Here is a 15,074-nt window from a genome sequence, read left to right as displayed (position 1 = left end):
TTTGTTTGGGTTTTTTTTGTATTTTGGATTTCTTGTTTGTTTGGGTTCTTTTCTTTTGTTTAGTTGGGATTTTTTTTACTCTTGCTTTCCAACTAGAAAAACTACCCAGGTTCAGTAAAAGTAATTGGTGCTGTGTCTTTTGAGGGGATCTGAAGAAGTAACTGGATGTAACAAAGATGGCTGTAGATTCTTGATCTTGCAAGGAGTCACTTTTTGAAACTTCAAATAAATAAGCAACCATGTAGAGATCAGTTTTATCCCTGTGCCCTGCCTAATGCCTGTCTGTTTGTTACTGTTTCTGAAAGCAGATGGGATGGGAAGGAGCATCATCCTGCTACTCATCCTCTGTTGTACCATGATCATCTTGATGTGCTTCATTAGCCTTCTGTATCCTGCAAACATACTGTGTCTGACTGGTGTCTCAGGAAAAGGAAATTTCACAGAATAATCAGAAAGCTGTCCTGAAATATGGAAACTTCCCTTCCAGCTCCATGGTTTGGAAGGCCATTGGGCTTCCGTTCTTCCTTGATGTTTCAGAGCTGCTGTGTCACTGAGCGGAATTCTCAGATGGACAGTCAGTGCCAGGTTTATACACACAAGGTTTGTGGTTTAGCGCTGTGACATTCCAGTAGAAGTCCCTTGAAATGGAAAATATTAATGGCTATTTATATCCATCAGTTTGATGGCAAGATAATTTGTCATGATATTGTCAGTGCAGGATTGCAAGCCAAGGAACTGAAGGGATGCAACATTTTTGAAACTGAACTCGGAGGAAGCATTTTACCTGAGTGTTGCAGAGCGCTGTGGGTGCTTGTATGCCTTGTCCTGGTGCATTAGATGGCAGCACTGCCAAGGCTGTGGGATCCTCAGTGCAGCTTCATCCAGCTCTGATCCTGACATGTGTGGCAGTCTGATAGATGGGAATTCAGCTCCTCTGAAAGAAAACCATTTCCAAATCAAGGTAGGCTGGAAGAGGAGTGCTGTTTCACATGTGAAATACCAACTGAAAAATAGCACATCAACTGGACTAGTTAGGAAGTTAGGAACTAAAAACATACCCTTTCTATTTTTTTTTTTTTTAGCATTTAGGTAAAACTTTCAGGTTTGGTTTTGGGAGTTTTGGGCTTTTTTAAAAAAAAATTTTGTTTGGGGTTTTGCTTTTTTTCTTTATACAGAGGTGATTGGCAGGAGAAGGATTTAGCATACAAATTATTGTTTGGTTTCAGTTTTTTTTGGAGACGAGAGCTTGAGGGTTCTTAAATTATAGGCTGAGATCCTGGAAATATGAAACTTTCTTAGTAACGTGGTAGTATAGCACAGTTCTAAAGGCATGCCATCTCTCATAGAGCGAGCAGCTTTTCTCTAAAAGAAAAAAGAATGTAAATCTGCCACAACTCTCACTAAATGTTTTTTGGTGGTTTTTTTTTTTGGATCTTTATGTACCTGATAAAAACGTTCCCAGTTTACTTTGAAAAAAGGCAGACTTGGAGGTCAGGCAGTGTTGCGGGGATAATGCCAGCGCTGAGCGCGGTGCTCGGGCAGGAGGGACACGGCTGCTCCGAGCTGTCGGGCTCTGGCATCCCTTGGACACGCTGGTCCCTGGATGTTCCCGGGCTCTGGAATATCCAGGGGGTGCTCGGGCAGGAGGGACACGGCTGCTCCGAGCTGTCGGGCTCTGGCATCCCTTGGACACGCTGGTCCCTGGATGTTCCCGGGCTCTGGAATATCCAGGGGGTGCTCGGGCAGGAGGGACACGGCTGCTCCGAGCTGTCGGGCTCTGGCATCCCTTGGACACGCTGCTCCCTGGATGTTCCCGGGCTCTGGAATATCCAGCGGCAGGCAGCGGCCTCTGCTGGGGAATCGCAGCGCTCTGGAGGCTCGGCGCATCTCCAGCCCTGCGGGAAAAAGCACAGTCAATTGCCTTCCAGTGGAAATGGCCCTGGGCTGAGAAAAATGGGTTTTCCGATGGCTGCGATGTAATGGAATTAAAAACGGAATTCTGAAAAATTAAGTTAAAGCATGTCGGGCTTGTATCCTTTTGAAGAAGGAAAGTGTAATTAATTCTTTTTTAACCCCAGATTCACACTTGGAAAAATTGTGCAGTTACTTGTTGAAGGGTAAGCCAGAGCAGATCCGTGGAGCATAGTCTCTGCCCTATTCAATACAACTTCTGTTTTAAAAACAAGCGTAATTCTTCCAGACAAACTGGGTTTATTCCAGACTTGTGTGAGCATGCTTAGTTATTTTGTTGTAGTCCCTGTCAAATAACATTATTCAGTGTCAGCTGTGCCACTAAAATGTTCCCAAATTAACAAGGCTCTAAGACTGCTTCTAAAGAAACTGTGGATTCTTCAGTGCCTTTCCCTTGATTCCCTCTAAGAGAAAAAATGGACTGAATAAACACTCCTCTGACCATACTTTACAATTCTGGTTTTGAGGAATGTGAGTCTATTCACTAGTCTGTTTTCCCTGGCAGACCTCCATCCTCCTGATATGACAAGTTTTGAATTCAGTTTTGTTCTAAAGGAGACTTTATTGATGATGTGTGAGCTTAAAAAAAAATAAAAAAATAAAAAAAAAAAACACAAGAAAAAACAAACCCAAAACAACTTTAGCTAAAATAGGCTATTGTATCAAAATCAGTTTAGCCAAATGAATTGACATCAGAGGCAGCTTCAAACAGCTTTTCACTAGTTTGAATACTTACTATCCTGTACAAAAACATTTCCTATCTGGCTGTATAATTTGTTTTTCCACTTTTGAGATAAGATGCTAATGATTGAAGCCCAAATAATTTAGGCATATAGGCTGTTTTTAGGGGGTTTGGAGGGGGATTTTTTGCCTTTCTTGTGGTTGGTTTGCAGTCCCTGCCTTGTGGCCACTGGGTGTCAGCAGTGCAAAGCCGTGTGCCCGTCTGGGCATGGGCTTGGACTGGGAACTCTGTCCCAAAAGTGTCTGTAAAAGCTGCTGAAATCTTAATGCTTGCTTGCAAACTTGTCCATCATTGAAGTAAAACTGTGTGTTTTGAGCAGAACTGGGGGTGGCTCTGGCACTTCACTCACATGTTTGATTCAGCACATTTACACAGGTGACACAATTTGAACTGTCACCTTTCAGTGATGTTACTAGAGCTATGATGAATCCTGAAAATGAAAGCAGTTTATCCAAAGTATAATTTTCTTTAAGCTAATGGCACCAAACATTTTCTTCCTAAATCTAAAGGTGATAATGAGTGATAGCTACTGGTTTTTTTTAATATTGACTCTAATTTTATTTTCTGGTGTGTATGATATTACTTTGGAATTTTGTAATATGGCAGATCTTTATTACTTTAAAACACCACTAAAATCAACAGATGAAATTAGAATGTGTCAGAAGGCTCTCTGCTGCTTTAGCACTATTCAGAAGATAAATAAATATGCATTAGTGTAGGAAAAACACATTTGTATCCAGGGAGAATGCTGCAACCATCAAAAAGGAGTGGTTCCGGCAGTGCAATTTACCAGCCTGTTTCCATCTCTGCAGCAGTCTCTAGCATTTCAGGTTGAGGGCAGAAATTCTCACTGGTTGTGGAGCTTTGCTGCCTCATTGGCAGAGAAAGCCACACGGGATGCCATAGGCTGCCAGGCTGTGATGCTGTGTGTTGCTAAGGGCTGCCTTGGATTCAGCTGATGTGGGCAGTCACCTATCCGCTGCCTCATTCCTTTTCTCTTTTTATTTTTTTTTTTCCTTCTCCCTGTTGATGGTTAGATATTGTTTAATAAGCCTTGAAACAGGCTGATAGAATTATCCTTCTAGAAAAACAGTATAGGGAGACATTCAGTAAGTGTTTTTTATGTAGTAATACTGCAAGTGTTATAACTTGGTGGTATTCCACTATAATGCTGTGCATGTTTTTTACTGACTATTTTGCCAAAATATCTCTGAATTGGAGGTTTATGCCACACTTGTATGACAAAATGAAAATTTAAAATTCAAATCCCAGGAGTAAAATGTTTGTTGTTTCATTAGATGTGCTTTCCATATAATGTTGTGCTTAACTACATATGAGATTTTCAGGGAATACAGTTTTCATACTGTGGATTTTAGTATTGGGAATAGCCTATACATTATCCAAAAGGTAAGCTGATGTTTTCTTGAAGCAGATTTTCTTCAGGAATCACAAACAAATTCTTTATTTATTTAACTGGGTTTTTTGGGTTTTTTTGTTTTGTTTTTTTTAAAACTATTGAAAGCATATTGATATTGTAATAGAACAAAAGAAAAATAGAAAATACCGCTTTTGAACACCTTTGGTAGTGTTTTACCTTTAATGAGAGTAAGTTCTCCAGCTGCTCACTAGTTGCAAACAATATCCTTGTTAATGCAAGTTTTTCTTCCAGGTGTGAGAGGGGAAATTTCTTTGGTGCTCAGATAACTTTACTTGCATTGCTTATTTCTATTACATTTCCTTTGGGTTTAGCCTGGGGGGGGCGGGGGGGCACTGAAATGTGTCGGGGATGTTTTCCACAGGAAGGAAGGGCATGCGTGCAAGACTTGTTTTGAAAATATGCCTTTGCTTTCCGCTTGTCTGATCATGACTCTACACGCAACATCATACAACCCCATAAGGCTGTAATGGGCCAAATCATCCTAATCCAATGTGGCATTCCGTATGTCTTCCTCTGCAAGTAGGTCAAGTTTAAGCCGTGTTCCTGGCTTGTGCTCCGATTTCCCATAACCTGCTCCACGTGGCTGGAGTATTGTGCTGGAGTGCAGAGCATGCCAGCAGGGATTCTGAGCAGCCTCACAGGGACAGTCAGTTTTTGGACAGAAACTAGTGTTTTTGTTCCGCTCTGATCTCGTGATGTTGCATTCGTGGCAGGAGAAATCTTCGGTGGTTTAAATGTGTGCTTTTACTGAGTCTTAGGATGTTAGTTTACCTAATGAGTTGCCTCTGGGCACTGCACTATAAAATTTTAAAATCAGTAATACCTCTGGGACAGAAATTGGTTTGCAGGATTTGAAGTGTACTGTATTCTGAATGAGAATACCAAATAAAATTGGATAGAGGTTGATGCTCTGAAGCTGTGGAAAGACAAATAGGTAGTGACCTAAAGTGTACCTCAGGCCAGACATGTGAATATTTTGATATTAGTGATTGCAATGTGCGGAATTATTCTTGATAAGGATTACAGCTTCAGTGTGTGGTTTTTTTTTCCATTTGTGCTGGAAGAGTTGTGAGTGAAAAGGTGGGTTAGCACCCACAGAGGTCACCTCCAGTCAGTGCTCTGAACCAGCTATCCAGCTCCAAAACAAACCCCAGCTGCAGGACATCAAAATCAACCGTAGTGCTTGCTGATGGCTTTGGTCTTCTTACAGGCTGAAGTTTTTCTTGAATTGGAGCTGATTGATGTGGCAATGTGCTCAAGAAGGGTGCAGTCAGTGCTAGGAGATGTTCTTGACTATGCGATGGAAGCTCAGGGCTACCTAACTGGAACCACACCTGACTTTCTAAAGCAGTAGTTTTGCTTACTTCAGATAAAGTTGTAGACTTGGAAGGAAATTGTAAGAGAGATTGATAAATTAACAGTGGCTGGGCATGCCACTATGTGGTTGATTACCAAGGTAATTCACAGAACTACCAAAATCTTCATGCTGGTGATGCTTTTGCAGGGCATCAAAGAGCAGAAGAGGTCACTGAAACTCAATGTTAATAGCTGGATTTGTAGACTTCTTCTCATGCTATGTGCAAATTGTCATCATTGTTAGTATTAGAGCCAGTAGTGGTCTTTCTTTTGTGTGTTTTGGGCCCAGAAAAACTGCAAATGATGGGCCATCTTGAAGAAAACAAGAATCTCTAGTAAATCTTTTCCTTATCTGTCAGGGGCCTGATGTATCTCTGAGCTAGGTTGCTTTACTCTAGATTGGTCCAGGTATTCTGCTGACGCAGCACCTTGTCAGAAAGGTCAGATTCCATTTTCCCTTCTGCAGTGTTCCCTCTGAGTACAGCAGGTCAGCTCTACCTGCTGCTCAGCTGTGCCTTCTGAAGGAAAACAATGTACAGATGTGAGGGGCCCTCTAACCTTAGCTGTGGAATATTGACCTGCAGCTGCTTCCATGAATCTGGGAAGTTTCACAGATGGCACCATGGTCTTGTTTCTAAAAGGTCATTTCAGAGCTCAAGAAGGGAGTGCTTAGCTTTGCCAGAAGAGTAGATTCTGACCTTTTGGCTCTTGCATTCATTACCTGGAATGCTAAGGTGAGAGAAAGCATCCTCCAAAAAATTCTAGAGAAATTACATCTTCTCAGTATTTTTGTAAATGGAGTTTTCAAGCTCTTCGTAGCTTAAAGTCTTTTTGGATTGCAACTAGGAGAAATGGTTGTTTTCACAGTTCTTAAAACGCAGCTGGTCTTCCAGTTTTAAGGAATGCTTGAGATTCTTGAGTAAACGTTACAGTGCATCTTGATTCAATTTGAAAAAGTACTGGGTTTGTCCAGTTTCAGATAAATTTCCATGCACACCATAAAATCATATACAGTAGCTGCTTTGCTTCTAAGAAAGTAAATGTGATTGTACATCTCGTGTGCAAAACTCTGATGTGACTAAAATTTATCAAGACTTTTTCAGTACAATGAAGACACAAAGGGAGAGGTTTGTTGGGAGCTTCATTGTGAACAAGTGTTTAAGCAGCTTTGTGTTCATGTGAATTGTAAATTGAAATACGTCTTGTCATCTTGCTGCTGTCATAGTTGAATTAATCCATTATCATCAATTTCTCTCCTTTGCTCAGGGAGGCTCTTCACTGAGCTGTTACCTTTAGATCAGTTCCATCTTCTACTTGAGTATTGCATTGACTATTCCATTGTAATGCCAGAACTTTTATTATGTTTCTCTATTTGTTAAACTTAACTCCTGGAAAAGAAACCATACATTCTTCCTGGCTTTCCTGAGGGATGAAGGTATTGGTATTACAAAACCGAGTCCCCAGCTCCCTACTTGTATTAGGAGGTGATAGGTGCTCAGTGAAGTAATCTGTTCTGCAGTGCTTATGTGCTCTTCTGTGAACTTGGCTTCAAAATATTTCAACCCTATAAGCATGCACCTACTCTGCCCTTCACAGGTAATGTTATCCAATATTTAAGCCATGTGCATGAGCCTGTAAACTCTTAGAAGACTGGTTAATATCAAAACAAAGGCAAAACCTACACAGAGGAATTTTCTTGAGATATGGAAAATATTTTGTTGGGGGAGGGGATGATGCAGCTGAAGCATGGCAGTAATTGCAGGTACAGGAGCTCTCTTTAGGCCATTAGCACTATTCACTGCCACGTGTTTGCTGCTTGTTTGTTAATGTTGAAATTGAAATGTGTAATATGCTGAGATTGAGGTTTGTTTTTTTTAATCTCAATCTGTAAACTGGATCACCATTATTCAGTTTACGATTTTTTTATTGGCCCCGTTGAAAATATTTGTTTAAGGATGCCTCTGTCTGCTCCCTAACAAGAAGAACATTCATAATCTGGAAAACTCTGAAGTACAAAGTGGTTTATTCAGTCCTGTGTTAGAGAACACGCTTGAGAGATATGGAAAATAATTTCTCTGCTTTCTGCTGTTGCGTGTTTACACAGCATCAGTTCAGGTGTAGCTTTAAAATAGTTTGCCATGCTATGGGATAGAAGGTCCTGGAAAAGCTGCCTTGTTGAAGAACCATGTTTTAATGGTTTCTTTTTCAAGAGTCTCTCAGCTGGACACCCTAACTTAAAAATTCCATGAATTAATAGGTGCTTCTCACAGGCTAGAAGTCTGATCTGAATTTCCAGGATATAAGTTCATATTATTAGGAAGCAGGTCTTGCATTTCCTTGAGTTTCAAGGAGAAGGTTGAACATGTTAAAAAGCCAGCATACACCTCCTGATGAAGTGCTGTGTGCAGTCCCCTGTGGCCACCTGGGTTACACTCACCAAGTTACAATGCTATAAGTCTAGGTTCTTAACAGTCATTCTGTAGAAGTTATTGGAGCAAAGACATGGGTTATTTTCAGCAATTTGGGATTAACTGCCCCTTCTTCACAAGCTTTGACTGCTGAATCTTGAAGATCCCAGAAAATAAATTGTATGCTGTTCTTAGTTTGACTAATAAATCTGTCAACACACATTCTGATAATCTGTTTTGCCAGACAATTTGTTTTGAGCTCACATTGCTTCAGTTTCCTTGACTCCTAATAATGATTCTTGGCATCATGCTATCTCCTTCCAGGTAAATGTGATTCTTCAGTAAAAGTCAAAATTGGTTAGTGTAGTTAGACTAATTTGAAAATTGATTTTTTATTTTTTTTAATGTCTTGTGTTTAAATCAAAATGTCAGATGGTTGATGGCTTATTCTTAAATAGTTTGAGATGAGTTTTTTTTTGTGTGTCTTGCTTGTCTTGCAGCAGCACTCTGATGAGCTCTTGGCATTTCAGAGCAATGGTTAGTATGTGTATTTTCAGCGTACATAAAACATGGGAAGGTTCATGAAAAGGCTGCTATGTTATGAAATGCAGTTTTCATACTCCTGCTGCAGGTACTGATTTCTGAAACTTGTGGTAACATTTGAAACTGTTTTGATAATTTAGCTGATCTCAAGTAATCTAACAACTATTTAATTTTTCTTCCACTTTTCATTTCTTTTAGCTGGGATGTGACAGCAAACATAAGAAGAACTGTTGAAACTTGATTTTTCTCCTGGTCTTGGAAAAGTCTAGTTTTTGTTTTGCTTGTAACTCTGTGATTTTTATGGGAAAGTTGTTCATTGGCCACAGATGACTACTACTGAGAGGCTTTCCGAAATCTGTTTTGGATTACAGAGAGGTAGTAAAAAAGTGCTATGATGACACCAGTTCCATTTGAGGTTCCTTTTGTCCTGAACAATAATGGGTTTGTTTGGTACTCAGTGCTGCAGTTATGCAAAACAATTGCTCAGTCATCATAGGTCACATGTTCTTTATATGTATTAAACAAAGATGAAAAAGAGCCAGTAATTCATATCTTTATTTTTGTCAAAGATTATAACCTTTCCAGTTTTTCAACAATCACTGCTCTCTAAGAAGAAGGGGCATGGAAATGCACTGTACCATGCACAAGTTCTGCTCCCCACCAGAAACTGATGAATCCAGAGTGCAAAACACAATGGGAGCCCTGCTCCAGTGAGACCCAGGCGTGTACTTAAAATAGGAAATGGTTATTGGAACTAAATTATTTTGCCATTTTTATTTTTAGGTTTGCTGGCATGGGTAATCTCATTAAGGTGCTAACCAGGGACATAGACCACAATGCAGCACATTTTTTCTTGGATTTTGAAAGTAAGTCTCTCAGCCCTTCACAGCTGGTGCATTTCAAATGGTAACAGTAGGATTGCTTATACCTGCTGCAGTGAAGGCCAGGGGACTCAATTGTGAAGTTGGAATTTGAAAGAGTTGCATGTGTTTTTTCTGTTCCTTTTTTTTTTTTTTTTCCCCTTTTTTTTCCCCCCTCTCCAGTGGTAGCTAAGCCACCATCATGCTGCTGTGTAAATTTTCTTTCCATGTGCTTAGTCATTTTGGGTCTCTGTGGTCAGTGATGTCCATCCATCTGCCTGCAAATCAAGTAATCATGAAATGAGAAATTCTGTCAGTATGCCATAGTAATCTGTGCTGAGCAGTTGTTCACTGTAATCCTCTCATACACAGGAGTGAGTGCTAAATCATTCCTGATCCTGCTTTGGTCATTCATCGTGCAGTTAATGTGTGTTTGTTTACATCCAAAAGTCTGAATTGAAACTGTCTTTGAGTTTCACAGATGTTTTAGGCACCTTGTGTAAAAGATCTGTGGCACATCTCTGTTAGCATTTTCTGCACACTGAAATGATGTATCATGATGTGGTATTCTATGATGGCCTTCTTACACAATTATAAGGGCTGACAAAATTAAAGCTCTTTCCTTCTGTTGTCCCATCAGGTTAAAATCAAGCATGGCTAATGCTTTCAAATGTGGTACTTGGCCCTCAAGGCAGTACTCCTGCTCAGGACACTGGTGCTAGGGTGTACTGGGACAGAACAGTCCCTGGCAAAGCCTTCCATTGGATTCTGCCCCTTTCCCAAAGGGGCAGCTGTGAGGATGATGGTGACACGGTCACTTCTTGCAGGAAAGCTGCACTGCTGGGGTCACCAGCTGTGCATCCTCGAGGTGGGGATGTCCCTTCACCCAGCCTGAAGGACGGGTTCGTACCTGATGGAACTCTCTGGTCTTCTTTTCCCGCTGCTTCAATCAACTACATTTGGGCTGTACTTTCTTATACAAAGAAAATTTTCTTTTCTCTTATTCTTGTCTTGGCAGGTACCTTAACATGGGGAACCTTCTAAAAGTTTTGACATGCACAGACCTTGAGCAGGGGCCAAATTTTTTCCTTGATTTTGAAAGTGAGAAGATGATTTTATATATCTATTACTCTTTGCCTGCAGTAGACTGCATTTGTCATGTACTAAATGTATGTTTTCATTTTGCCATCCTTCTAACTGCTTCGCATGCCTGAGCTATGGATAATTGTTCAGTGAATTTTGGTAGAAAGCAATAACCTGTTCTAAAATATCCTCAGGTCCTAAAATGTAAAATCTTTATTTCAGGAAGGGCTTTCAAATTATATTTGACTGTTGAAACCTGATTTGGTTCTTGTAAATGAAACCAAAGTTCTGCCTACTTTTAATCAAAATGTTAAGAATAGTTGTAATTAACTAATTGAAGACTTACTGAAGTTGCAACTGACTTACTCAAATTTGTAAGTTTTGTCCCGTGCTCGTTAAAGGAAGAACTGAAAATGAAATTCTCATCACTTCCAATGTGTCTCAATAATGCTGCATACGCAGAATGGCTCACAACAGCTATTCATAGCTCCAGCATCATCATGTTAAAGGTTATATGTGAACCTTACTGGATCTGCCACTGAAATTTAACCTCTTGCCTTCTTAAAAGGGGGTCTCAAAGTGTATAGAGATGAAGTTGATTTTGGAAAGAAGAGACATGTAGCTTGTCTGATCAATGTCAGGTGTTCTAGAAGGTTCACATATGTCAATATTTCTGCTTTTCGTTTTTGTTGCATGATACAGGATAGCCTAAGAATGGCAGGTAAGTGCTGCTGCCTTCTGCTATGCATGTTTAATTACTTTCTTTTGGGATGTACTGTTTCTTTAGCCAGCTGTAAATCAGCAAGCATAAAATAAATTAATGTTCAAGTACCTTTTAACCATGTAATAGAATACAATGGAATAGGGTAATGAAAAAAAAATTATGAAATATTATGATACGGATAATTTGCAGGTATATCTTTTTCCCCTGAGTTGTTTTCCAGTTGTTTGTTTGATGAAACAGTAGCAGTTTTTTATATTAGTTGTAATACAAAAGCAAGTGCTTGAAGAAATATGATTTTGCTTCAATGACATTTAAAGTTACAGCTTCTCTAAACCCTTATCCTGTAGTGCTAATTTTTATCACTTGTCTCTTCTGAATATATTGTTACTGGAAGATGCTAGCCATACAAATTATTCATAAAGGGAAGATTATCAGGGCCTGTGCTCACAAATCAGAAAGCAAAATTTGTCTAAGACGAATTCTTGCATATTGTCATAATAGGTAAAATTTAGTGAAGTGGGAGAGCTCATGTATGAGGCCATTAGAGTTGTGAAGCTCCAGCTTAATCCGTAGATATTGAAAATCTAATTGGAGTAAATTAAATTCATGATAGCTGGATAGAAGAGGCATAGTTCTAAAATAAATTGCAATAAAAATTGGTCTTTTTTTTTCTTTTTAGTACGGATTCTTTAGATATCACTTTTGTTTTAAAATGCATGTTTTGAGCATGAACAGGATTTGGCATGAGAGTAAGCAGGTTGCTGACATGAAATGCTTTCTTATGCAGTCAAATTAGGTGACTTATATTATGGCTGAATTGTTAGACTGATCTTTGTTCATTTTAGACCCTGTTCTGCATTTGTTTCTGCTGCTATACTGTGTGTCCATGCTTCTTTCTCCTCTGTTTCAGAGAGCTTGCCTTGACAGGATCTTGGCTTTGACACAGCCAAGATCTTTCTTCAAGACTTGGCACTTAATCTTGTGATACTTAATGTTGTAGTTTTGTGTGGAAGGACAAGTAAGCTCTGTATTAAAACAAATTTGCCAATTCTGTGTGACTCCTGCCCCAATAATAGGCAGTTTGAAGTCTTTTGTTCTTAAATCCATGTATGTGAGCAGGCTCCAATGTTTGTTACATAGTACAATAAAGAACTAAAACTTAATGTTCATAAAGCTTTGTAGGGCCAGAAACTTCAAATTTAGAAAGGTTTTAGCCTTCTAACCAATCTTTTTTCCCCAGATGTTTATCTTGGTGCTGGGTTCCAGTGATTGGTGTGGCTGACTATGAGAATCCATGTAAAAAATATGATGAGCTGTAAGCTTTTCTTTACCTCCACACTGGTTAAGCTTATCTTTCTTTGGTCATTCACCTTACCTGTTTGAAACAAATAGTTGTCTTGAGTGTTCTTTTAAAGTCTGTGCAGTGCCATTGAGCAAAGTGCACAGGTCAATATTATTTACATAAAACAGTCACCTAAAATGTGATAAACTTACAGCTTAACTTTTGCATTGGTGTCATTACTGTCACAGTTGCAAATCCTTTCCAAATTTACTGATTTGAATAGCAGCTAAAATACAGTGTACTTAGAGATGGTGATATCAAGCTAGCACTGACAGTATCCTGCATTATCTCCAGAGGACTTGGCCAGGTTTCAGAGGAGACACAGAGACAGCATTCTCCATAGTAATGCCAACAGAGATGAATAAATTATTTCATCTCCAGCAGTCTAGCATTTTTTTCCCTTGTTTGTGAGTTTTGTCCCAGACATTTTCAGATGACTCGATGTGTTCTTCCCTGGGAAAAATGTCAGCTTAAATAGTTTGCTGTTCAGTGTAAACTTTTAACCCCAAATTTCTCTCTCTACTAGTTCTGTAGGCTAGCCAAATATTATTTTAATAGTCACTAAATGTGTGTGTTCCCCGCATGCAATGTGTTGTCTGACTTTTGTAGTATTTAATTCACATAACAGCGTTTGTATATTGTTTCAAGTCTCCTCTTCTGTCTCTAATACATTACTGTGTGAGCATTCTGAATTCTAAGTGTATATTGCCTCTAGAGCAGTGACATTCTGATGAATGTGATTAAACAAACACAAATTAATTTAAAGATGAACTCCCATTTACTTGCAGAGACTCAGTCTTCCCTTTTCTTACTATTGGATTAAAAATAGTAGAGTTGCCCGGAGTAACCAGAGGGTCAGCTCCTGTGGCCACAATATCAAACCTCAGAACATATGGGTGAGCTGTGCTGTGCTTAATGGGTTTGTTCTTTCTATGGAGAGCATTGCTGATAAAAGCACAGCCTTGTTGTAGCCTTGTAGCAGGAACTTAAATGGACAGGGGAGAAGGGAAATCCATGAAACTGTATGTCCTTCATCCTTCTGTCAGGATGCCTGGCACTGCTTTTTCTTAGCTGCCAAGAGTAACTCCAGAAGTGCAACTCCCTTTCCTGCTCTGTGCACTCCACCTTGGGAAGAGGAGTTCCACAGTTCTCAAGTGAAGGTCCTGTAGCTTCAGCCCTCAGGTACATACTGAGGGGTGCTATTCCCATAATGTAGGAATGCTTCTTCCATCCATTCAAGATGATAACAGTGCTCAGGAAGAGGGAGCTCTCCCTTGTTCTTCCCCTGTGATGGAATTTCAGAATACAATGCCCTGATCAGCACTGGGTAGCAAATAAACCAATTTTGCTTTGGGTCAGCCAGCATTAGGCTCTGAAGTTTTTTTAATGTCATGCCTTTTAATTCTATTCTAATAATATTTTAAATGTTATTGTGAAGGGATTATAAAATAATTTAAATTTTGCTTTTTAAATTTGACCTCTCTTTTAGAGATGGCAGAGGAAATGAGTTGGGACAAATCAGGTTTACAGATGTCTTTTATTGGAGAGGACTAGGTTGAATTTTAAAAATTCAATACATACCAAAAGAAGTAACTCAGTTCCTACTTGGTTTTCAAATAGATTGATATTTAGAAGTTTGTAATAATCAAAACAAACAAGTGAATAAAAAAAAAAAGCACCACCCCAACAAATTCAGTATCAATGTGCATTGGTTTAAGTTTCCTGGAACATTTTAAGGAAATTAAATATAGTGGTTGGCTGATTTCATCCTACCCTAAGAGAGGTGATGATGCTGTTGATTTGCCTAGCCAGCTGTCCAGTGAAGACCTAGATTAGTATCTGGAAGATGATTTTCATTTCTAAACACGGAGGGTCATAGTACTGCAGCTGTTCTGCTTGTTGGCAGGTTTTGAAATGAATTCTTCTCAGCCCTTCTGCTCTGTCCCTCTCAATCTTGAAAAAATGAACTCTCCTTACTACACAGGGTAAAGAAAAAATGGCATGAAAAATTAAATAGGCAGGAGATGTTCTCAGTGTGAGACAATCCAAGTGACAAGTCTTGATTGCATTATTTAACAACACAATCTGGAATGCTACAGAGCTTCGTGTCTTAGTCTGTATTTCACTGTAACATTTCATGTTCGTGCATGAACTGCTGCCAGTCAACTGGTGCTTCCCTGTCTGCTCTTTTCCCTCATTTTTTGTCTTCATTTCTTACAGCAGTCTTCAGCAGCTTTCAAAATTATGTGACCTTTGTGATGGTCTGAAAAGCACTGGCCATTTTTACTCGATGCCTAATCAATGTGCTGCTCTTTTATTTATTTATCTTCAAAGGAGTGTCCAGGTTCTTTTTAACCTGTGCTAATTCTTCATGTTTTTCAAAATACCAGTTGAACTGTTGCAAGGTCTATATTTAGGCACATTTGCTAATAATGCCCACTCTTTATGCATTAAACTATAAAAATAAGAGGTGTTTTGCAAAAATTACAGCAAAATTCAGACATGCAATGTATGTGAAATTTATTTTCTCCTAATACAAACGTTGTTTTCCCTTATGTTTTTCTAGTGTGTAACCCTAAGCTACTGTGGGTGTTTTATTTAAATGTA

General features: G+C 39.3%; 1 protein-coding gene across 4 annotated transcripts in view; it reads left to right on the top strand.

Annotated features, from left to right (window-relative positions):
- CYRIB (CYFIP related Rac1 interactor B) overlaps window positions 1–15,074 on the top strand; it is a 76,698-nt gene that overhangs the window by 49,260 nt on the left and 12,364 nt on the right. The window contains exons 1-2 of one of the 4 annotated variants that reach the window (XM_015617110.2): window positions 9,242–9,324; window positions 10,337–10,419. In XM_015617110.2, coding sequence (XP_015472596.1) covers window positions 10,347–10,419 — 73 coding nt within the window. In that variant the 5' untranslated portion in view covers window positions 9,242–9,324; window positions 10,337–10,346. Of the gene's footprint in view, window positions 1–9,241; window positions 9,325–9,383; window positions 10,221–10,336; window positions 10,420–15,074 lie in introns of those variants that run through there. The other 3 variants (XM_033512454.1, XM_015617108.1, XM_015617111.3) reach the window with 3 other exon arrangements.

This window comes from Parus major, chromosome 2 (assembly GCF_001522545.3).
Source record: "Parus major isolate Abel chromosome 2, Parus_major1.1, whole genome shotgun sequence".
NCBI lineage: Eukaryota > Metazoa > Chordata > Aves > Passeriformes > Paridae > Parus > Parus major.
This window is presented reverse-complemented; position numbering and strand designations above follow the sequence as displayed.